Below are 25,143 nucleotides of genomic sequence, written 5' to 3' on the forward strand. Positions count from 1 at the left end.
ATTGACGAAACAGGAACATACCCCACCAATACTTTGCAGTGCCTTTCTGAGGCACCACAGGTGAGAACACAGAGTGAAGCCTGAGGTGGAAAGCTTGCAGTTCCCCCAGAGACAGAACCTACTCTGAATACAGAGAAGCTAAGGCAAACACTTGCAGGTAGGCTGCTTGCCAACAAAGAGCCAGGATAGGGACTAAAAGAGTAGGGGCAGGTCTTTACAAATCTTGTAACTTTTCCAGATATCTGAAATAGATGCCTTGGGACAATATAACACTGGGTCATCCTCATTGGAGAAGCTCAGGTGCCCTAGTTTGAGCATTTCTGTGACTTTAAGGGACTCTAGGAAAACAGTGCCAGGTTACTGTATAAACACTGAAACTGGCACATTCTAGACAGGAAGAGAAAAACACACGGATGCCAAAGTCCAAGGCATCTGGTTTACAAGGTTTAATAATTGCTGCCCAGGGACTCCCAAAAGAGACCTTAGCCTGCCTTGGACCCTCTGACCATCCTAGCCTCCAGCCCCTCGGCTTCCTGCCCATGGTCCTCTGGGAACCCTATCCCAATCTCTTGCCTCCTGCCAGGATAATGGGGCTGCTTCCCCTGGAGTCTGTCCAGGGACTGCCCTGGCATACTCCCCTGTTCCTCAGCCCACGGGCAAGGCTATTACAAAATGAGGTCTGCCTACCAGGCCACTCATACCTGCTTTCACCAGAAGTGAGAATGGATGGGGCCTTGTCTGTCATCTCTTACTGAGCACTTAGAGGGAGCTGGCACAGGCCTCAGACACACGGGGGCAGAGGGCAGGGCAGACACAGGTGTTTGGTGGCTAAGACATAAGCTTCATTATGTGTTTGCTGAGCCTAGAGCACAGGTAAGGAGGAGGAGGGAGGAGGGGAGGAGGAGGAGGAGGAGGAGGAGGAGGAGGAGGAGGAGGAAAGGAGGAAGTGGGGGGAAGAATGACAATTTGCTTCTCTCCAGAAGATCTTGCCCATCAGCATCACACGTGCCATGTTATCAGCCTTCTTGAAAAGCAACCCTCTCTTGCCTTCCCTACCCTGCCCTGGCTATAGCTGCACACCTCTCTTCCCCAACACAGCACAGTCAAACCCCTCAGAAGTGTCATGTATACTTGGACTGTCTGATTTCTTTAATCCCATTATCTCTAGATCCCATTTCAATTGGGTGTCCACACTCTTCTCTTGACCAAAATTGGTCTTGTTATGGTCTCTGATGACCTACATATTGCTAAATCCAGGAGTAGGAATAGCAAGTTCAAAGACCTCGTGGTGCGGAGAAGCCAGGCATGGTCAGGTTGCAGCAAGGAGACTGATGTGGCTGGAGCAGAGTGAGCCAAAGTGTAGGAGTAGAAAAGGAATGCAGAAGGTTGATAGGCAGCTGGATCAGAAGGGGACTGAAAATCACTGCAAGAACACTGATTTTGACCCTAGATGAAGTGGAGGTGTTGTGTGATTTCTGAGTAGTGAGGCTAAGTAACCAACTCATGGTCACCCAGTGAATAAGTGTGGATTTGAACTGGGATCTTGCTGACTGCTAAGTCCCTGCTATACTGTCTTCACTAGCTGTGTGTCCTGAGGTTGGTCACTTAATGTCTCTGAGCCTTGGCTTTCTCATCTGAAAAATGGGGAGACTGATTCCTCCCTTATGGAGTTAATTAAATTCTCACATTAGAAAGGTTTGCTGTGTCAACATTCAAAACAGGTGAACCCCAATAACAGATTTCCTTTTCAAAGCTCAGCAATACCTGACACAGAATAAATGGTCAGAATACATCTTCTAACTGAAAGTTCAAAAATCTGGCATAGGGACCTGCCATTCCCACAGGTCCAGAGGGAAGGAGAGGCAAAAAGAGGGAGACCATTTCCCATCCCCAGCCTTTTTCTCTGTCTGGCTAGGTCTGGCACATAGAGGGTGCTGAACAAAGAACTGTTGGATGAGTAACTAGATTAATTGTGCAGTTCCCTGGGCTGAGAATGGCATGATAGGTTCCCCAGGCATCTCACTACAGGGATCAGCATGGGGACGGGGATCAGTATGGTTGCCCTTACCTGCCATGCCACCGGCCAGCCACACGGCACAGGGGTTGGGGCCTGTGCAGGCCTCAGGTGTGATCCAGTCATTCAGGAACACATAGGGAATGAAGTAGAGGCAGTAGCCTGGGACATCCCTCAGCAGCATGGCACCAACACCCCGGTACATCCCTGCCAGGCCCTCGGTCCGCACGATGGTTGCGATGCAATGCACAGGCCCCTGGTAGATGGGCTGCTTCCCAAGAGCCACTGCCTGGGGTTTCAAAGCAAGGTTGGCTGCAAAGACAGGGAGGAGAAGATGGCAAGTGACCCAGGAGGCAAATGACTGACCAATCTCCAGCCCTGGAGCCAGCCCAGCCCATTGACAATTTCCACTTATGCGGCCTGTTTTTCCCAAAGTTTTTACTAACACTTATGACCTTAGCAGGTCAAACCAAGATTCTGAAGTCCCAACAGAAAGCCGAGGTATGCAGCTTGATATGCAGCCAGACTGGAGATAATACGTGCTGAGTGATAAGGCACCAGTTGCCTGGATGGTTTCTGGTCAACCATCACTATGTGTTTGTAAGCAGCAGTGACTGCAGAATGCCCAAGATCAATATGAACAAGCTGTACCAAGCTCTTTCCTGAAGCAGAGGTTGCAAAATCCAATATACTGTGTATGGGGGGTGGGTGGGTGTGGGTGTGTGTGCGTGAGGGAGGCTTGTGTGTACTTGTGCACAGTGTGGTAAAAAAGCATATGCGATCTGGACCCAGATTGCTCTGGTTCCAAATTCTTTTTTTTTTTTTTTTTTTAAATTTTTTATTTATTTATGATAGTCACACAGAGAGGGAGAGAGAGGCAGAGACACAGGCAGAGGGAGAAGCAGGCTCCATGCACCGGGAGCCCGACGTGGGACTCGATCCCGGGTCTCCAGGATCGCGCCCTGGGCCAAAGGCAGGCACCAAACCGCTGCGCCACCCAGGGATCCCCTGGTTCCAAATTCTAAACCCACTACTTAAAAACTTTTCAACCTTGGTAGGCCACCTTTTTTTGGCCCTTAGTTGCCTATCTTTAAAAAAGAGAACAGGCCACTATTTATTGTATACAAAGTCGCTAAGAAAGTAGATCTTAAAAGTTCTACACATACACACACACACACACACACACACACATGAATAGTAACTGTAGGATATGATGAATGTGTTAACTAAACTTACCTTGGTAACCACTTCATAATACACTTGCATATTAAATAATTGAGCTGTATACCTTGAACTTACACAATGTTACATGTCAGTTATATCTTAATAAAGCTGAAAAAAATTTTAAAGGAAAAGAAGAGAACAGGTGAGTATACATAAGGTAATACCTATAAAGTATTCAGCAGGGTACTAGGAACACTGTTGGGATAGAATAAGTTATCAACAGATTATTACTGAGATGGAGGTAATTGGCATGAATTGGAAGCAGCCTGTCTACCAGGGGCCTGTGCATTGCATTGCAACCATCGTGCGGACCGAGGGCCTGGCAGGGATGTACCAGGGTGTTGGTGCCATGCTGCTGAGGGATACATGGTACATGGGCTGGAGGGCCAGACATGCTGTCACTCCAGGCTTGACCAGGCCACACCCTGAAGCAGCTGTAGGACAGCCCTGATGCCACTGGCCCAAGTCCGGGGGCATGGGGCTGCTGTCTCCCTGTCTACCTCCAGGGTCTCTGCTGGCAGATCATGGAATATGACGTCCTGTAGCTTCTTCTAGGTGTGTGTGTAGCCAGCATGAAGTGGATCTGTCTCTTCTTTTTAATCCTTCCACCTGGCTCCCCTGGCTCCTTCTCTGACGCTCATCTCCGCCATCTATGGACCCTTTAGCTCAGCTCTGACTCATGGCCAGAGAGGCCTCCTGGTCCTAGAGCAGATAAAGTAGACTCTTATTCTCAAAATTCTGTTCCTGAAGAACTAACATGGAACGAACAGAAAAGAAACAGAATGAAGCTTGCCTGTGACACACACCTATTTGCTGCCTGGGTTTAGTTCCCTGTATGTGGCATCTCAATTTAGTTTTGAACATGCTGACAAAGAGGCAGTAACTTTCACTATTGAACAGTTGAATTTCCAAGTTCCCCAAACAGTTCCATCTTTATCAGATGAAAGGTGAGGAGAAAATCTTCAGCTTCATGAATCTGTAGTCCAAACTGAAGATTTGAAGTCAACAGCAACCTGTCCTTTCACTCATTCCAGAAGGAGGTAAGATAAAGGGAGAGCTTTTTATTTGCCTGGGAAGTGTGTTTGAACCAATGAGTCCTATATTTTCTTTTTGTGTGTAGGGAAGAGACTAATCACTGCAACGTGCGTTCAGCCAACTACAGTGTGGGCAGGAGACTAAGTCCCATTCGTTTTCACAGCAGACCCCCCAGGAAGGGAGCAAGAGTGGTGGCCACTCCTGGGGGAAAAGCACCCTCTGAGTTTAGAGCAGGATCAGACACTGTGGTCTTTGAAAGCCTACCGAGAGACCACGGCACACCCCTTCCTTTCCCAAATCCACAAGGATGCTGCCTGGATCATTCTGGGAAATTCTGGGATGAGATCAAATAGATACAGTTGTCCTACCATATAAACTACCTGGGTCATGCTCATGTCCAAGCAACTGTGACCTGACCCAGGAGTCAAGGTTTCCCTGAATCAATTATAGGTATGATGTGGCTCTCAGAAGTTACTGATTGAAGGAGGGTGTCCTGATAATGTTTTGCTTGTGTAGAGGTATAGATGTTGAAAAAAAATACTTGCCCAACCTCCAACATGCCTTGTCAACAAAAAAACCTGTAATTTTTCCCCCCTTTTCTTCTCAGGATAAGCAATAAGGAAACACTCTCATGTTGCCCCAGGTTTGTAACATGAGCAATCTTGTTTTTATTGCCTGAGAATTGTCTATTTATGGCTATTAACCCAATGTAATTGTCATGGAGACTGCCATAACCTGGAATATGGATATGAATCTGAACTGGTAGCCAGTGCCTTCTGGACACAACTCAATGCTGCAAAGCCTCTAGAACTCCTTCTAGCTCCTTCATCCCCAGTGTTAAAGCATGCACACACACGTGCACTTATTTGGATATAATCTCAAATTTGCAAAAAAGGGCAAAATAACAATCATACAAAGAACACTCTTATATATCCTTTACCCAGATTCACCTATTGACATTTTACCTCATTTTACCTTATTTGTTTTGTGGCTTGTGTACACTCTTTCTCTTGCCCCTCCCTTCTTACTGAACAGATGCCCCTGCCCCAATCCATAAACTTTGCCTGGGCTGTGTTCATCACCTGACCTGGAATCAAGGGTTGTATGCATCAGCTAAGGATATGATGTGACTTTTCAGGAGTCACTGATAGAAGCGTGTCTGATAAAAATCTTCCTTGTTTGGAGGTGCCAAAGTTGGAAAAACATCTGACAAACTTTGAACCAACCATGTCAACAAGACCCAAACTTGTACTTTTTTTTAATCCCTTTTCTCAAGGTAAGCAATAAGGAAATTTTTCTGTATACATATGCATACATACATGATACTTTCTCTGAACCATTTCAGGGTTAGATACTAAATGGCCCTTTACCCCTAAATGCTACAATATGTGTTTCCTAAGAATAGGGATACTGCCTTACATGCAACAGTAGTTATCAGTTTCATAATCTATATTGACAATACCTTTACCTAATGTACTGTCTATACTCAAATTATCGCTTGATCTCATACTGACCCTGCATGGCATCCCTCCCCTCCCTAGTGTAGGATTTTAGTCTAATCAGGCAGTGAATTTAGTTATGATTCTTAACCTTTAATTTTATTCTTAGTAAGCTCTACACCCAACATGGGGTTCAAACTAAGGACCCCCCCAAGATCAAGAGTTGCACACTCCACCGACTGAGCTAGCCAGGTGCCCCTAGCTTTCTTTAATCTGGAGCATTTCTACAGCTTTTCTTTGTTTTTAATGATACTGACATGTTTTTAGTATGTTGCCTCCCTTCTTATGAATAGAAACTTCCTCATTTGGGATTTGTTTGCTGTTTTCTTGTTACCACATTGAGATGATGCATTCTTGGCTGGATTTCCTCTCCTCCCATTAGAGGACTAATGACTCTTAGGAGCCACTGGTTTTCTCCTTCTCTGGCCTTCTATCTTTGTTTTTATTAGTTTCCTTTTTAATTTAGATATAATTTACATTCAATAAGAGGTGTAGCTCGTAGGTGTACAGTTGATGAGTTTTGACAACTGCAGGCACCTGCGGCACCACACCCTACTGAGAAAATGACGTCTTATGCTTGAAACAACCTGTATTTGGTCACAGCCCACTAAGACCCAGTGAAGATTCAAAGCCTACCTACTCTCTCCTGCTTGCTTTTCAAGGTCTAAGAGCTCTGTGACATCAATGATGTGTTACTCAACAAGAAGCAAATCTTTCAACTAGTCGATAGTTGTTATGGGCCTATCTGTAGTAGCAATAGTGACATGGACGATTCATACGGGACCACAATGCAGAAAACAGCAGCAACTCTTATCAGTTGCTCCACGAGAGGCTGAGGCTGGGCTTGGAGAGGCGTGGCTTGGGAGGCGTGGCCCGGGGGTGGCACTGGTTAGGGGGCGTGGCCCGGGGGTGGCACTGGTTAGGGGGCGTGGCCCGAGAGGAGGGCTTAGGGCTTGGGAGACCCGACCCAGGGATGTGTGGCATGAGGGGAGGCATGGCTTAGGAGGCGGAGTTTGGGAGACAGGGCCTGGGAAGGCGTGGCTTGGCCGCTCCTCTTAGTAAAGCGCTGAATCAGAGTTCTTGGTAACTCTAGCTGTTTAAAACAAACTTTGTTGACCTTTAAAAATGGATTTGGGAGGTTGCCGGCAAGCAGCTCTTGGAAATAGGCACAACTGAAATCCGTGGATCAGCTTGTTTGTGGACGAGGAAGGGGGTGAGGTGCTAGGTGAGTACTCTGCTCACACTGAACCACCAGCTTTTTGCCTGTTGTTCTTGAACCTTCAGGGCTTGGCTTGGAGGCATATGCATGCATGTGAAGGGATTCACATAGGGCATATTTTTTCTGGGACAAAATATATTTAGTTTCTCTAATTAGAATTTTTTGTTCTACAATGGGGATAAAATCATGAATCAAATTTTGATCATTTTTTTCTGTACTCTAAATGAAGACTCTATTACCTTTTACTATGATATGTATGGATTAAAAACCTGCAATGCTCAGGATGCCTGTGGTTTTGTTTTCCCAAATTCACTTAGGATCAATTCAAACCCCCTATCCAGGCAAGATGCCAAAAGTCCATGAAATTGGCCCCTACCCAGCTCCTAATCTTCATCCAGGAGCAGAAGAGAGCCTATACAAGTTTAAAAATTCCCTCTCCTCCAAGCTCCCTCACCTCATCCCTAGCATCATTCCTTAGACTACATGGTGTAGATGATGTCTGACGTCACTGCTCTGCACCAGTGCAAGGTGTCTTGCTTACTGACCCTTGCCTGGGCCAGGAGGTCCCTCTGAAGGCAGGTGCTTCTGCAGGGAGTAGGGGTTTCCAGGTTTGGCCAGTCCTAACAGGTACCCATGCAGCCACCTCTTGGGGGTTCTCCCACTTTAGAGGGGCTGAGCCAGCCCAGATGCACAACCTAGATTTGTCTCTCAGAAGCCAGGAAGGGAAAGAGCCACAAGACTTCTGTGTGTGCAATCAGTGGTGGGATAAAAACACTATATTATTTCTCAACAGGTCACTTTCTACAGAAAATTTATAATAACTAAGCCATCCACAGATGAAGTCCTGCTGGTCCCCAGTCAGTGATGTGCAGGGTTACATTTTCTGTGCTCAAATACTTCTAGGCCAGTGGACTCTCAAATGGAAATTGGGAACATGGACTTATTTCAAGGGACCCACAAATTGGTAAGTATTATAGATTCACAGGACTCCTAAAATATCTCACATACATGTGTGATCATTTTTCTCATATGTGTAGGTGCTATTGTGGGGAAACACAAAATCTACTTAAACACAAAAATTTACTTAAATATAATAATTATCCATAGTAACTTCTTACTGTATGTGGTTTCTTAATCCACAGACACTTAATGAACAGTGCTATGCTATGGGTTGGACCCCATTTAATATACTTAAAAAGTATTCTTAGGAAAAGATGGGACACCCTCCCCCCACACACATACTAGCCCATGCCAGAGGCTCTACCCCCTATTTTAAGGTCTGTTCTGGATGCTGCTACTTCTGAGCATGTTGTTTTAGCCCATGCGATGAGTTTCCTGATGACATGAAAAGCACACTGTGGCTTTTCCCAGAGCACTAGGACCCTGTGCCTGACATCCTGTCCCATATATGCCTCAACATCCATTCAATAAACACTTGAGCATCTAACCAGGCAGCTCTCAGGACCCTCCCAAAGTTTCCCTCCCATGCCTGGCATTCACCCAAGCCTGGGCCTATCTGATCCTTGTGGCCACAGGCTGCAGATACTAAAAGCAACTCCTACATCATGGTCTCAGCTACCATGCTCTTCCAAAATGCCATGGAAGCATGTGGTGATGTGGATATGCATCCTCCAGCGACAGGCTGGGTAGAACTTCTGTGATTTGGGTTTAAGCAGGCTGGTCAAACAGCTCGGTCCATTTCCTCAGAATATTACCAACTGGGATGCTCTTGCCCAGTTCCTGTTTCCAAAGAGTCCAGTAGTTTCCTTATGATATCAAGACTCTGAGAATAGGCAGATGGTTTAGCAGAAAGAGCCCTGGATTAGAAGCAGTTGGGATTTTCTTTGCTACTCGATTGCTATTTACTGTAGGACCTGGTGCAAGAGACTTAACCACAATGGCCCTCAGTTTCCTCCACCACCTACAAAAGGAGAAGAATAAACAGCCTGCCCATCTCTTTTGGCTTTTGTGAAAATTGAGCAAGAATGTTGGCAAATGCACTTTACTTGAGGCAAACTGTCATTCCTGTTTTTATTACCCCTATCCTGATATGACTCCAGATTCCAGAAGTGCTAGAACTGCCAAACTCAGGCAGCTGTGGTCTGCAGCCAAACCTACTGTGGGAGACTGGGGATGCTCATGCAGGGCCAAAACTACCACTACTACTAGCATGGAGTCCTGAAATCAGAACAATACGTGATCTCATCAATTGATTTGAAGACCAAATGGATGTGTTACCCAAGCACGTAACCTCACACCAGTGTGTTGCATTGTATGCACTGTCATTCATCTCTGGTAGCTATGTGGGACCATGGTTTGTAGATGATTCAGCCAAACCATCCAGAATTCAACAATTCCTCTTGGACTACGTGGCTAAATGCCTGGCCTCTTCATAAATTTCCTCCCTTCACTTTTGGGCTGCAGTTGCTCCAGCCCTCACTTCCTATTGGCAGCCCACAGTCTACTGGAGAAGAAGGCTCAGGCTATATGGTCCAGGCTTGTCTTCAGTCCCTTTTCATGCTCCAAGGGTTCCTGTCCTCCCACATAGGCTCTCTTCTTTAGGAAATAAATGGAGCAACATTCAGGGAGCTTAGCTTCAGTAATTCTTGTCCTGCAATGGGAATGTCTTGAAAACTCTACTGTTATCAGAAGGCTGCTCCTCCCCAAGGCCAACCTGCCTGGAGAAGAGTGTTTTTCTTGGAAGCCACACATCTTTATGGTGTGGCCAAAGAGACGAAATGACGTAGTCAGGGCCTGCAAGGCACAGTTGGAGACCTTCCCAACCAGATATTTCTGAAAATTCAGAAAAATCAGAGAAATGGTTTCACCACAGTTTGTCACCATGTAGCTCCTTGGGCTCAGATAGGCTTGTGTTCTGGTGTGTGGTTTTGATCTCATCCACCCAGGTCCACCCCTCAGGCAGCCATCTCTGATATGACCATTCCAGCCCTATTTATCTCACCTAGGCATGCTCAGAAATTAGGACCTTCTCCTCCTCAAGTACTGGCCACGCTCCACCCCATTCATTCTGTTAGGGTCATTTTAAACACGGTAGAGCCAGGCCTTATGATGAGGACTCCCTCAACCTCCTTCCTCTTGCCCTCAAAATTCTCTTTGAATTATCTATTTTGTTCTCCTCTCCCACCTGCAAATGAAAGGCTTTTTCCTTCCTCACCCCTAGGTCTCTGTCCCTAGCGTCCGCCCACCCCCCACCCAAATTCAGCAAGTCTCCCCTCTTGATTCCTTTTGGCCTATTCTGGTAATAGGAGTTTCTCAGGACTGTGTCTCCAGAGGCAGTGGAGGTGGATGGCCCCGGGGCCATACCCTGTCTGCAGTATGTTACACCTGAGGGAGCACAGACACAGCACACAACCTGAACCTCAGTGTCCCTATCTGTTAGGATAAAGAATGATGGTACCTCTTTTACACAGTTGCTGTGATGATTCAATTGTAGGTGTGTGTTAGCACAGCACACATGGTATGGGCTCAGTAACTGCTGAACATAGATACCAGTGTTGCTGGGGCTCCTCCCTGAGTTCTTCTACTGAATCTTTCCCTTCATCTCCAGCCTCTTCCTTTCAGGAGTTCACCTTGGCAACTGCATCAAATTCATGGCCTCAGCTGTCACTTCTCTGTCAGAGCCCTGACTCTTCCTTTCACCTGCTGTACCTCACGCACGAAGCCAGCCAAACTCAGCATGCTCTCACTCAAGCCTGCCCTCCTGCCAGTCTCCAAAACAGCAGCAAGTGACAGGAAGCATGTATGGATCAGCTGCCCCCCACCAAGGGCTGCCTCATGTACTTCCCATGCCACTTCATTCCCTGGGGTGGGTGGGGGTGGCTCCTCCCTCACAGTCACCCAACTGTGACGTCCTGGGTCATTTTAGACACTTCCCTCTCTCCTGCTTAGCCCACTGATTCTCCATCACAGATGCATCCAATCTGCCACTTCCCTCCATTACCAAAGCCCAAGGCCCTGGGCTCCCTGCTTCTGTCTCTTCTCTGGTCTGTGGTATCAGCTCCCAAATCAACCCACCCACTTTACTTTCCCCATCCCTTCAACCTTTCCTGAAGGCTGGATCCACCTTCCTGCCACACAGCTCTGCTCAGGTCTTCTGGTATCCAGGATACCTCACAGCCTGCAGAATGACATCTTAGCCTACCCTCAGCTAAGAAATCCAAGCTCTTCACAACTCACCCTGTGCCATCTCCCCCCCACATTGTAGTCTGCTTTAACCAAATAGTTCACTCTGAGGTTCCAGAGCCTTCCACAGGCCCTTCTCATTCTGCTCTACACATCTGATTCCTCACCAGACTGTGTGCTCCCTGAAGGCAGGGGCTGGGTATCTGCTACCTCTGATTTATCTACTCTGCTTGGCTCAGAGAAAGAGCTCAGGAAATGCTGGCAGATGAAGGAGCCAGAGAGTGAGTTCTAAGAAGTGTCACGCTTAGCCTTCTACCTCCAGCTAGGCCTGGTTAAATTATAGGATGGTCAGCACAGAGTTAATGCTGAGTCCCCCTCCAGTCCCCAAACTCTGCCCTCCTAGGGCATTAAGGCTTTTGTGATTTGCACATTAATTAGGCTCTTAATGAAAACATAGACCTCAAAACTCCCAGACTGGAGAGAAATGAGTGTCACTGGCCATTGGACCTCCCTCCAGGATGTGACTTGGCCCTGGCAGCAGAGGGACTGCTGGCCTCCGGAATCACAGCCCTGAAATCCAGTTCAGGCCCAGCAGGGCACCTAGGGAGGCTCATGCCCACACAAAGGGTAATGATGACTTCCAGAGGGAGGGTTTCTTCACCGGTGCCTTACAGTCCAGGTCACAGCCAGCTGAACTCAGGCCAGCCTCTCCCTGCCTGCCAAGTGGCAGGGGCAGCAGGAGAAAACCTCCATGAAGTTGCAACAGTTTTCATGAGGGCTAACTGCTGTTTAGTATGCAACCACAGTCAGTGCCAAATGGAGCTTCCCTCTCAACTTCAGCAACTTCTGAATTTGGTAAAACCCTTCTGTATAACAATTTCATAATATGTGCCAAGATTCTTAAGAATGGCCAGACCTTTTGACTCATTCATGAATCAAAGAGCCCACATATTTAGAGAAATAACCCTACACGAAAGCAACTCCATACAGACAGATTTCCTGACCACATCACCATGCTTAAAAGAGGACAAACCATCAACATCATAAACATCCATCACCAGGAAGATGGTGACATAAGTGTAATAGTACACCTACATTTATTTCAGGTGTTTGGTGTGCCAGGCATGGTGCTGAGTTCTTCACGTTCAATCCATCATCCCATTACATCCCAGTTATGAAGTAGCCACTATAGCTGTGTCCAGTGACATTAGTGGAGATATCTAGAGCTCCCAGGTTCTAGGGAAGGGAGGACTAGAAGTGGGTGGTCTCACTCCAGGAACTGAATTTTTGCCACACTGTATCATCGTTCTCCATACGTGTGTCCACATAAGCACAGTGATGGAATATTGCACATCTATTTTAAATATTAGTCCTCCATTGTAAATAATTTTAAATGCCATTTTCATTACATGGAAAATGTTGTCAAATTGAGTTAAAAACAGGATATGAAACTGTATGAGTATAACCTCTTAACATATTTAATCCATATATTGAGAAAAGGAAACACATTAATGTATTAACAGTGACTGTATCTGGGGGGATGAGCATTTTCTCCCTCCACATTTAATGTCCCCCCTTGTGTACATTTTCAACACAAGGTCACCACTAACAGATAATCAGGATGAGCCCATTGGCTTTCTAATTGCAAGCCTTCAGGTAAGCTGACCTCTAACCCCGATGTGACCTCCATGCTACCTTCACAAGTCCCAAAGGTGGGATGCCAGAGGCCTCCAGCACCTGGGTTCAGAATACAGATACAGTTCCTCACGGCCCATTGTCTCCAACCGAGAAGTGGTCAAGCATTTCTGGGGTAAAGCTACAAACCATAGACAATCTGACAAGCCTGGCCTGAGGCTGCCTGGAAATGCCCATCTCAGCACGGTCACCATGCAGAGCAGGCCTGACTCAGGGCCCAGACTGCAAGCTTGCAGCCAGCACTAGCTCCACACTATCCCAGGCCACGTCAACGCATTGGACTTCATGATACTGTGTTTGCAGCAGGTTTTGTTTTTAATGAAATTGCCTGACAATTTCCAATCTAAGCCATGTGGCCACCATGACCTGGGATGAAGTTGTAGCCACCCACTTTGGACACAATGCGGGCTTGGCTTATAACAGTCCCCACTACTCCCTACTATCTCCCTGGCACTGGAGCTGACACGTGCTGCAGCTTGCTCATTTTGTAATAGCAGAGTGATAGGGAAAGTGAAACATGTTCTGTGTACATGTTTCGATCAAGAGGAAAAAGGAAACATGGGTTAGGAGAGCTATGGGTGTCAAGAAAAACAGAACAGGGTACATTTTCCAGGTACCTCTGCTCACTTATGCTACCTCCATGGTTCAAGTGAGTCTCTGAGCTCTCCATGTCGGGCCTAGAGGGTCTCTGAGGAACAAGTAAACTGCATCCTTCCTCCCTTCCTAGAGAGATTCCTGGCAGAAAGTACTGCCTGGTGACGCACTCCCTGCCTGCCCCTGCTCCAGTCCCAGGGGTGATCCTGCCCAGCTTCCCCAAGAAGCTTGCCTAGAAGGTGAAGGCACAATGGGCCAGGCAGAGAGGGGCTGCCCAAAGCCACAGAATCCAGACCCATTCTTGGGAATCTGTGAGCTGTGTCTGTTACTTGAACAATGTCAGTTTGGAGATGTGCCCTCCAGCCCACTTACCCCCTCAATTTTGAAGCTGGATTTGTGAGGAATGTGTGTGCAAAGGTCCAGGTGTTAATCAAAGCTGCCCTAGTCTCAGTTTCTATAAAATCCCAGGGCAGGAAACAGAAGCAGCATCAGTGGGCCCTAGTCAGAATGCCTGAGGTTTCATCTCAGCTCCACCTCCCACTAGGGAGTGACCCCAGGCCGGGCAGGAAGCTACCGATGCCTGGGGATCCCCTTTGTTAATGTCTAGGAATTGGGTTTCTGGAAAGATTAAACACCTGCAGAGCTCTCATCATAGTGCTTGGCACAGGATAAGGGCTCAGTAAATACTAGCTGTCCTGGCCCCGCTGCTGTGACCTGGCTTAGCCGGGATCAGAGGCTGGAGGACATCCTCCGATCTTGGGTTCTACCCTCCCTGTACTTGCTCAGGTGAACTGTCTTTGTTTTGTCCTGCTAGCTAAGCCCCTGGGGCCCAGATGCTAGTGACTTAGAACTCTGCAGGGTTAAGAAATCTTGGCCTGCAGGAACCTTCCCTGGCTTCTTAAGAACCTTTCCTGAGTTCACAAAAGACCACTCTCCCGGCACACGGAAAAGGATGTAATAAACATGTTCATTTTCCACTGCTGCTGCAAGGGATTGACTCAACAGAACAAGTTTCCTTCTGGCACTATAGTGAGCTGACAAGCTAAAGCCACGGACACTGTCCTACACATACAGGAGCAGGGCCAGGACACCACCTGCCTCAGACATTTTTTAGAGCTTCCTGTGGTGGAAAGGCCAGGGAAAGCCTATGGGTCTCCATGTTCTCAGCGCTCAGAGAACTTATCCAGGAGACAAGGCCCCAGAAGAGTCTGCACGTCCCAGGTGGGCAGTTCTGGAGAACCCTTGCCTGGGAGAGCAACAGCTCAGGCTGTCACGGCCCTGGATAGCAGGCATGGGTAACCCTCAGACTGCCCTGACCAGGTACACAGCCCTGATCTCCAGCTACTCCTCCATCCTCCTACTTCCTGCCCCCATGCCCTTCCTGACTCCCAGCCTGTCCTGTTCCCTCCCCCCTACCCCACCACAGGTGGAGTGGCCCAATTCCTGTCTGCTGGACAGAGCCTGAGAGGAGGGGTATGATGGAGACTTCTGTTCACCACTGAGTCCTAGCACCTAGCTCTGTGCCTGGCATACAGCAGGCACATACACAACATGTTGGGTAAATGAACAGGGCCAGCAGCCATATGGACCTTAGGGTGTGGTAGTGGGTGTTAAGTGAATGACGCACACAGGATGTCTGGCATACGGTGAGTTGCTTGGCAGCTTTTGCAGCTGCTGATGGCAGCTGCTCAGGTCCCTAAAACTGGCTGTTGCAGCATACCCAGCTTTGGGATCCTTCTTGGGTCTGCCCATTCCTTGACCACCTCCTATCCTTCCTCCAAACTTCTAGCCTGACCTCAGGATCCCTTAGAGCTCAGGCCTTAGCCCACCAAGTTAGTTACCATTCTAGCACCCTATGTAGGGAAGGCAGGGGTGGAGGACAGGATAGAGGATGGAATCAATTAATTTGCCTCCAAACATCCCGAGCTTTTCTAAGAAAGGCATTTCTCCAGAAACACCTCCTCTGGTGTCCAGGCTGGCTGTGTCTCACCTCCCCAAAAATATAAATGCATGCTTAGCCCTTTGCCTCCTCCTCTAGGGTCAAAGTACCCAGGCTGTAAAGGAGGCAGGTCTAAAGGAGACTCATCACTGCTAATTCTTTCACGATCTGGACCCAAAGAGTTTTAAGACTTACGGAGAGATTTCCTCTGCACCTGAAATGGACACAGGCTTTTCTGAGGGAGGGATAGAGCCAAAGGCCAGGCTGGGGCCCATGCTTCCTGGTTCTCCATCTGCTCATGATGCCCTTCATTCCTCAACAGATTTGCTTTTGCCTCTGTGACAGGACCAGACCAGCAAGCTTCAGATATTTCTGTGAGGTGCAACCCTATGATTAAACTAAACTGCACCAAAACATGGCTCAGTATGTCAAGTAGATGGAGGTGGACTCACCTCACCCTGTGTACCTCTGAGTGGCCCCAATGAGGGTATGCAGTAACCCTCAGGATGAGCCAACATGCTGAAAGTAACTATGGGCCTTGGGGCACTGAGTGTCCCCCAGGGATGACCCAACTATTAAGGGCAGCCAGTTCCCAACCTCTCCATGGACCCCAGTGGGGATGTCACAATCATGCTCAGGGGATGTACAGTCTTGTCCTGGATGCCTCTTGGGCTGGGCAAGAGGTGCAGGCTGAATCAAGGCACCTGGGCTGGGAGCAAGAGAGTTGCTGGACTGGAGTGGTTCTGAGTACACTATTGGGACTTCAGCTGAGCAACACAGCTGAGCCCAGCCTCTGTGGGCATAGATGTCACATGTAGACCATTCAGAAGGCTGCCAGGGAGTGGGGTCTTATCCATAACAGCTGTCACCCCAGATCAGATAGCTGAGGTGTCAGTAAGGACCACAGATCCAGCCCTTCCATTATGCAGAGAGGGAACGGTGGCCCAGGCAGGGGCAGTATCTCACCTGAGGAGACAGATTGAAACCAGAGCCAAGAACCAAACCTGGAGATACTGAAATCTGTTGGGGCACCTGGGTGGCTCAGTGGTTGAGCATCTGCCTTCAGTTTATGGCATGATCCTGGGGTCTGGGGGTGAGTCCCACATTGGGCTCCCCACAGGGAGACTGCCTGTGTCTCCTTCTGCTTGTGTCTCTGCCTCTCTCTCTGTGTCCCTCATGAATAAATAAATAAAATCTTTTTTAAAAAAAGAAAAGAAAGAAAAAATCTAAGACCCCTGGCTCATCTTTCCTCAGCAGAGCTGGCACTTTCTACTCTGCACAGCACATGCTTTCCATTCTTTCCATCCTCCTTTGTCAAAAGCACAGGAAAGACCTAGAAGCTCCTTTTTCAGAAGGGAGGAAGTAACAGACCTGGCATGTGGTACAGGAGAGCTGTGTCACTTACCAAGAAATGAAGCTCAAACCAGAATGTCAAGGAGGGGAAGAAGAGCGACCCTTCACCCCCTGCAGCTGGCAGTCCAGAGCTGAGGCTCCTGGCTCCACACCCTGGTGTTAGGGACAGGTGTGGCTTTGAAACCTGTGAGCCCTCAGGACCCCCTGCCTGATTTAGTGTTCTGGGCTGCTCTTCTAAAACCCTTTACAGTTTTTTTTTAAGGTTTTATTTATTTATTCATGAGAGACAGAGACAGAGAGAGAGGCAGAGACACAGGCAGAGGGAGAAGCGGGCTCCATGCAGGGAACCCGACGTGGGACGTGGGACTCGATCCTGGGTCTCCAGGATCATACCCTGGGCCGAAGGTGGCTCCTAACTGCTGAGCCACCTGGGCTGCCCCCCTTTACAATTTTTGAACAAGGAATTCCCCATTTTCCTTCTGCACTGGACACTGCAAACAATGCAGCTGGTCCTCACCTACCCATCATTAAATGCGTGGCCCTATGTGAGCGTCTTCACCTCTGGGAGCCTCAGCCTCCTCTGTAAGATGGAAATGCTAATAGCGCCTGCCTTCCAGAATTGTTATGAAGACCAAAAAACATGCCCAAAGCTCTAAGCAGGTTCCTGGCACAGAATAAACGATAGCTACTACTACAAATAAAAATAACAATTGCAGACTCTTATGTGACAACACAGACACTGCTCAATGAAAAAGACGTGAGCAACCACATCCCAGGTCTGGCAAAGCAGAAAAGGGGCAGAGGTGCCCAGATGCCAGGCCCCCTGCTCTACTCTTACCTTCCCGAAATGGCTGTGTTTGCATCTGCAGCCGGATCTTGATGAGGTCCACGGGCGCTCCCAGCCCGACAGAGACCACACCAGCCACCATGCTGGCCAGGAGAAGGTCAGACAGGGTACGGGACCCGCTGGCCTCGGGCTCCCTGCAGTGGTGCTGGCTGAGGAACCTCTGCGTGTTACTGAAGACCCCAAACACCACCGAGTTGTAGACAGCGATGCTGGCGAGGGGAAAGGACATGCCCTTGAAGAAGCCAAACACCTGGGGGAAAACCAGGGGGCAGGGACATGAGGGCCTGGGCTGTCTGCAGGCCAGGTGCCAAGCCCCCCCCCACCATGCTGCCCTTGGCAAAGAGCCTGCCCTCTTAGAGCCCACAGGCTGGTGAGGAGACACCACAGGAAAGATCAATCATGTGAGTGACAAGAATAAAAAAGGATGATGTGATGGAGCGACCAGGTGGCAGAGGGGTTGCTCTCCGTTCGTGGGCAGAGCATCCTAGCCAGGTGGGGGTGGAGGGGGGTGGGTATCCACTTCTGTAAGCACTTTTGTTTTCTGGGTCAGGGTGCCCTAGGCCTGGAACCCATATTTGCCACCAGAATGGCAGTGTTCTTAGGTTGGAAAGACACATACCCTCCTCATGTGCCACTCAACCAAAAGCATTCTCTAAGGCACTTGCCAGGCCCTGGGGGACAACTGTCAGGAAGAAATACTCACTGCCCTCACTGAGTGCACACTCTGGGGACAGGGACAGCCAAATGGACAGGTTATTAAAACTCAATGCACTAAGTGTGTAGTGGGGGTCTAAGGGGAGAGGAGCCCCCAGAGAGACAGCACTGGGAGGCTTCTGCACACATGTAGTGACCACAGGAGCAGGTGCTGGAGGCTGGGAAAGAGGGTCCTTTCTACACTGCACTCTTGGGGGATATCACAGACTCTTCTCTGGAATATTCCACAGGCCCTTGGAGGAGTCAGGGCAGCACATATTTTGAGCCCCGTGCCAAAAGTGAAAAAGTACCAGGAAGCTGTATAAAATCCAAGCCACACACAAACCTGCTAATCCTGACCTGGGTGTGTGCACCCTATTTTCCAGAAGCAGGATCTCTCTCTCTCTCTCTCTCTCTCTCTCTCTCTCTCTCTCTCTCACACACACACACACACACACACACACACACACACACACATCCCACCTCAGGTTCTTCTTCCAAAACAAGCTCCCTCAGATAAAGTGTGACATCACTTAGCCCTGAGGTGCCGTGTCTCCAAGGAACGGCCACAGTCCCCACAAAATCCCTTGGAGTTCAGACAGTGGCTGGCAGGTCCCGAGGGGAGTGTGTGCCAGAAAGGAGATTTAACGGCCACTTCTCAGGGAACTGGAGAACCCCGAACAGCTAGAGCTAGGTTGGCAGTCCACTGCAAAGCAGCTCATAGAGAGAGTTCAAGCAACACTCAACACAAAACACACCCGTGAGGAAAAAGTCTGGGTGTGGGAATGAGGCTCCAGAGCCCAATGGCACTTCCTAGGACGGACCCCACAGAGATAGTGGTCAACAATGGGGCCATGTTTCCAAGGCCTCAAGGCTTAGGGCTGCTGTGGGGCCATACCTGACGATATCTTTAAACGGTCAAGTCATTTCATCGTTAATTAGAAAATGTGTTTTAAATGCCCCCAAAGAAGTGTCTCAGAGGGCTGCCTGGGTGGATCAGCAGTTGAGCCTCTGCCTTCAGCTCAAGGCATGACCCCAGGGCCTGGGATCCCACGTCGGGCTCCCTGCATGGAGCCTGCTTCTCCCTCTGCCTGTGTCTCTGCCTCTCTCTCTCTCTGTCTCTCAGGAATAAACAAACAAAATCTTGAGGGAAAAAAAAAAGTGTCTTAGCCTTCTGAAAGCACATGCTAATGCTCAAGACAGGCACCTGGTATATCTTCCACAAAATACCAGTCAGGTTTTCCTCTTTGAAAAGGAAAAGCCTCACGTCCCCTGGTCTCAAGCAACCTGAGGTAAAGCGGGCTCAGGGCACCTGGAATCACAAGTGCCTGGCTCCCGCCACACCTGGAAGAAGGGAAGCCTGTGAGCACAGTTTACCCGCCTCTCATGGGCTGTGAAAACTGACAGGCCACCTCATTTCTGCAGGCATTTTCCACTCTGTGATTCTAAATTCCTCAGAATCTCTCCAGAGAGGTTATGCAGAATCAAGAACGAATGCCCCCCCCACCCCCCGCCGCCACCTGATGGCTGGTGTCAGGGCTAGGGCCGTGGTGCCTGGGCCCGGGCAGCTTCAGGCTTTTGGTGGGGGTCCCTGAGGGGTACTGCTCCTGCCCCTGCCCCAGGGGAGCACTTACACTCTCCCTCCTGTACACGGTGCGGATGCAGCTGAGGGTGTTCCCATAGTTGACGCCGGCCTGCAGGCGAGTCTGCGGAGACAGGCAAGGGTGTGAGGGCCCAGGCCCAGAGGATTCACATCCCCACCACCCCAGAGGTGCTAGGGTTAGGAGCACTGAGGCCCAGCGAGGGGGAGGGTGGGTTTCTGTCCTCTGCTGCCAGGCCAGTGCTCTGTCCTCTGCCCACAGAGCGCCTTCCACATCCCATTCAGGCATCACTGAATGCAGAAGTCCTCTTGGTCTGAGAGAAGAACAAAAGTCCATTTGTTGTTCAAGAGTGATGCTTGTTTGGGGACACGTGATCCCTGCCTCTTTTTTTTTTTAAGATTTTATTTATTTATTCATGAGAGAGAGAGAGAGAGAGAGAGAGAAGGCACAGACACAGGCAGAGGGAGAAGCAGGCTCTGTGCAGGGAGCCCGACATGGGACTCGATCCCGGGTCCCCAGGATCAGGCCCCGGACCCAAGGCGGCACTAAACTGCTGAGCCACCCGGGCTGCCCCGTGATCCCTGCCTCTTGAGGACAAAAACGAATCTGTGGCTCTGCCTCATCTGCTGCCCATCACTCTGCCATCCTAAGTATTCCCCGAGTGACCTGCCCCTTGTGGGTCCAGAGCCCCTTCATCTCTCACCTATATGATGGGCTGGTTTGCCCACTGGCCTCCTGCTGCCCTCTCAGTTCAGGCCTGTGTCTATACAACAGTAACACCGCCTTTTCTGACAACAGCGAATTGCATCACTGCTATTTACAGCTCACTGATGGCTTCTCATCAGACTTGAAGTGAACCTCACACTCTCTACCAGTGTCAAAGAGGCCTGGGTAGATCCCAAGCCTGCCTCCCACCCCTGCACATTCTTTCATCTTTGCCCTTGCCTTCTGGGCCCAACCACGTGGCATATTCCCAAGTCCTTGGCATCACTTTCCCCCTCCCTCAGCCTGCCTGAACTTTCCACTGGCTCTTCCTTCCCCCAGAAGGCTCTTCCTCCAGCTCCTGCTTATCTTTGGGGTCTGAGCTTAAGAGATGCAATGATGTCATCTGTCTGTTTACTTAGGATTTATTTGGGGTTCCTTACTAAGGCAGAACCATCTCGTATGTCCCTCTTGTCCCCAAGCTGAGCACAGTCCTGACATGTGTCCCCTTTGCACTGGCTAAATGAGGGGCTGGAGAGGAAGACAGAGTGTCCTCTAATGGAGGCTGGCTCTGGTGACCAGGGGCAACAGTGGGAAGCCACAGAGGGTCTGAGCAAGCCCATAAAAGTGCCAGTGGAATCCTTGAGCCTGGTAAGAAGGAGCCCTGAGAACCATAGGAGTGATCCGGACCCTATCCCCCAGAACCCAGGGCCTTATGAAGACTAAGGCCCAGTGTGCAGACCAACACTTCACACGAACAGTCTGTGCTTAGTACGTAGACAAGCAGTAAAGACTCTGGCAGCACATCATAAACGTGACAGTCTCTGAGGTGAAAATCACAGGCGATGTTTTTCTGCACTGAAATGTGCTTCATATCCAACTTTCCTACGATAGACAGGGGTTACTTTCATTCTTTTTACTCACATAATATAAAAATAATTTTAAGGACACAACTAATATGGGAATATATCTTCTTAACAAAAAAAAAAAAAAATTCAACATTCTCCCTCCTTGATCCCCCTCCCTGAGCTAACAAGCCTGGCTAATCTCATGACTAAGAGATTGATAGGCACTCATCTCAACAGGGTCAGAAACCCAGATGGCCATGGGAAATCTGCGGCACTCTCACAGGCATGATGCGTAAATGGTATCGTATGTTTTATAAGTGATACTTTAATAATCAAAGACATGTAATGGTTGACTCATCAACCAGTGTGATTAAATGACTGTTTTCCCAACAGCTACTGTTCCACTCTCAGGAGATTCAGCAGTAGGGGAAATAAACTTCCATGCCTCATGGAACTTAGAACCAAGTGGGGATGGAAACAAGAGTCAGCAAAAGGTCACTTCCAAGCAAATATACATGTCTGATGATGACAAGCACCATGGGGGAAACAGACCTGGGGTCAGAAGTGAAGGCTGGTTGAAAGAAAATGCAGTATTTAACTGGTAGAGGCAAAGACACGGAGGAAGGGGCAGTGAGAGGAGAAGCAGCCTTTCATGGTCAAGCAGACCCATAGAGCTCTACCTCAGGGTAGGGTATGCTTAACCAGGGCAAGAATGTAGGCAAGGGGAGGTGGGCACAGACCTCCCTCTCTTCCCCCAGCTAAGGCTGGTGTGGAGGCGAATCTCTGTGGCCCCCGGTACCTACGGGACTGCCTCTGGGGACTGAATCCACAGTCTGAGTCCCCAAGAAGAATCAAGTTCCTCTGAAAAACTCGAGCGCCTGAGTCACTCAAGCAAACCATACATGAGGAAGTCAATCCCAGATCACAGAATAGAGCAATGATCTCCCAGTCATGCTGGGGACTTGGGGAGGCTGTCATGGAGACCAGCAGCACAGCATATGCCTCTAGGGCTTCCGTTATAATAGGGGCTGGAATTTTGTGTGTGACAACTGTGTACCTGGGGGAGATACTGGGGCTCTTACAGAACTTATCTCACAGAATCCCACAAACACTACGTGGCATGGATCCTGTCCCCATTTCACAGATGGAGAAAGCTGCATTCCTGTCTTAGTGTCCCATCACTATGTAACAAATCACGACAAATTTAGCAGCTTACCACAATCACAATGCATATCTATTCTCTTAGGGTTCACTAGCTGGTCTAAAGGCAGCTGAGTCCTGATCAGGAAACCCTGGTCACACTGCATTGGTGCCAAAAGCCAGGGGAGAATCTGTATCCCAGCTTCACAGCCACCAAGTAGCCAGAGGCTGGCTCTCTCACCAGTGATGACAAAGCAGGGAAGGAGTCTCTGACCTGGGTTAGCAGCCCAGGTCCTTTTAGGTCAGCTCTTCTGAAGGCAAGCCCTAGGACCTTGGACAAGTCACAACTCACTCATGACATAGGAGCATGCATGCTCATCAGGATAGGAAGGGCTCACTCATTACTCTAGCCTCAGGGCCACAGGGTTAGGATCTTCACAACAGTTCCATGAGGGGTGCTCTTTGCCCATTTTTCAGATGAGGAAAGCAAGGCTGGGGGAGGTTAGGTGCTGGTCCCTGGTCACAGGAGAGTAGGTGAGGAGTCAGAGACTGAGGTCCAGATTATTCAGACTCTAAAGCTCTTGCCTGGACCTTTCTCAGACAGGGACTCCAAAGAAAATGTCATCCAGAAGGAAGGAAGGAACGAGCGTGTTCTGGGGAGTAACAAGGGCCCTGGGCCACAACCCTGGCATCAGCAGGCTGGCCCCCTGAGTAATCAGCAGGCTGGCCCCCTGAGTAAGAAGGTTCTCAGGCTACGTAGAGACCGGATCTGATATATCAGGAAGGGTTCCCTCAGAGGTTCAAGTGACAGACTAGAGAGAAGGAAGACCACCCCAGCCTTTTAACATGGCCAGACTTGCCTGTGTGGAGAGGGGGAGACTCCAACAAGCTTCACCAGCCCCTGAGCAAGCTGCAGGTAAGGGACGGATGCTCTACCAGGGGGACACCGAGGTTACCTGTGCCAGGAATGCAGCTGGAAGGCCCACAGGAGCAGGGATTGGATTTGCTTTGTCTACTACTGATGCCCCCCATACTGCCTGCACGCAGAGGGCATCCAGTATGCATTTGATGTCGGAGCAAAAGGCAGGGCCCATATGGGGGACACAAAGAGCGAGGAAGTATCTCCCACTATTTAAGACAAATAGGCTAAATCTCCATCAAGAAGAAAGCAGGCAGGGCAGCCTGGGTGGCTCAGCGGTTTAGTACCACCTTTGGCCCAGGGCATGATCCTGGAGACCTGGGATCAAGTCCCACGTAGGGCTCCCTGCATGCAGCCTGCTTCTCCCTCTGCTGTGTCTCCACCTCTCTCTCTCTCTCTCTCTCTCTCTGATGAATAAATAAAATCTTAAAAAAAAAAGAAAAAGAAGAAGGAAGAAGAAGAAGAAAGAAGAAGAAGAAAGCAGACCTGGCTGTGACCCAGCAGGGACCCACTGTCATACAGGGAAGACACCAGCAGGGAAAAGTGATTGTAGCAGCCATCTGGGAAGAGCCTGAGTGGTTTCTCTCAGAGCACAATCCAGGCAAAGCTTGAGATATGAATGTGCAAGTCAGGGGTGAGACAGCACTCTTTGTGACCATGCTCTCAGGGCCTGTCTATAGCTCTATAGTCCTGCTCACCACTAGGGACAGGTAGTAGGGATGGGGGTGGAGTCAAAGAACATCCCTTTGTAGAGCACCTCATTCCCTGACTCCTGGATGCTTTACCTCCTAGGATGACCTCAGGCAAGCCCTTTCCCCTTTCTGAGCATTTCTCCATCTAAAGAACAAGAAGGTCTGGATGATCCCAACACCCGATGGCCCTGTTGAATCCTCAAACCTTATACACTTCCTTGAGTTACAATGGCTTCCCATCCCCAGCCCAGGTCCACAGTCCTTTTTTTTTTTTTTTAAATATTTTATTTATTCACGACAGAGAGAAAGGCAGAGGGAGAAAGACACAGGCAGAGGGAGGAGCAGGCTCCATGCAGGGACCCCAACATGGAACTCGATTCTGGGTCTCTAGGATCATGCCCTGGGCTGAAAGTGGCTCTAAACTGCTGAGCTACCCGGCTGCCCCAGGTCCACAGTCCTAATCTGACAGCGAAGGTCTCCCAAGATTGAGCAATGACCACCTTTCCTGGATTCTGATCTATAGCAGCTTTCAGAAGTCTGATGCATCACCAAACCAGCCACGCTGGCTTTCCCCAAGCATTGGCCCCCCACACAGTGTCCCCATCTCACTGCTTAGCTCTTGCTACTGAGCCAGGAACATCTTTTCTAATCACCTGAAACCCAACCTTAAATCTTGGACTCAGATGCCACTTTGCACCTGAAGCCCCTCCTGGATCCTTAGTTCCACAGAGACCAATAGGGTTACTTACCCTCTCCTTGCCCCCCCCCCACAGCCCACAAGCACCTGGGGGCAGAAATGGGGCTTCACAAAAACACAATCACTGCCAAGTCATGAGAGGAGAGTGATGATTCCAAACCAGGCCTCTTGGCACCCCACCCCTGGCTTGGCATATAGAATCTGCCCTGGGCTGGAGACTGTCTTGGGAAAAGAAAGAGCAGACACATTCCTGGAGGCAGACTCACTCCAGGCCACTTTCCAAGAAGTA

General features: G+C 49.2%; 1 protein-coding gene across 5 annotated transcripts in view; it reads right to left on the reverse strand.

The window, feature by feature from the left end:
• SLC25A48 (solute carrier family 25 member 48) overlaps positions 1-25,143 on the reverse strand; it is a 40,865-nt gene that overhangs the window by 11,215 nt on the left and 4,507 nt on the right. For 3 of the 5 annotated variants that reach the window (XM_055302639.1, XM_055302638.1, XM_055302640.1), the window contains 3 exons: positions 19,890-19,961; positions 17,554-17,812; positions 2,069-2,326 (listed from right to left, as the gene is read on the reverse strand). In XM_055302639.1, coding sequence (XP_055158614.1) covers positions 2,069-2,326; positions 17,554-17,812; positions 19,890-19,961 — 589 coding nt within the window. The remainder of the gene's footprint in view (positions 1-2,068; positions 2,327-17,553; positions 17,813-19,889; positions 19,962-25,143) is intronic. The other 2 variants (XM_055302641.1, XM_055302642.1) reach the window with 1 other exon arrangement.

The sequence above is a fragment of the Nyctereutes procyonoides genome, unplaced genomic scaffold, assembly GCF_905146905.1.
Source record: "Nyctereutes procyonoides isolate TBG_1078 unplaced genomic scaffold, NYPRO_anot_genome, whole genome shotgun sequence".
In the NCBI taxonomy this organism is placed as follows: Eukaryota; Metazoa; Chordata; class Mammalia; order Carnivora; family Canidae; genus Nyctereutes; species Nyctereutes procyonoides.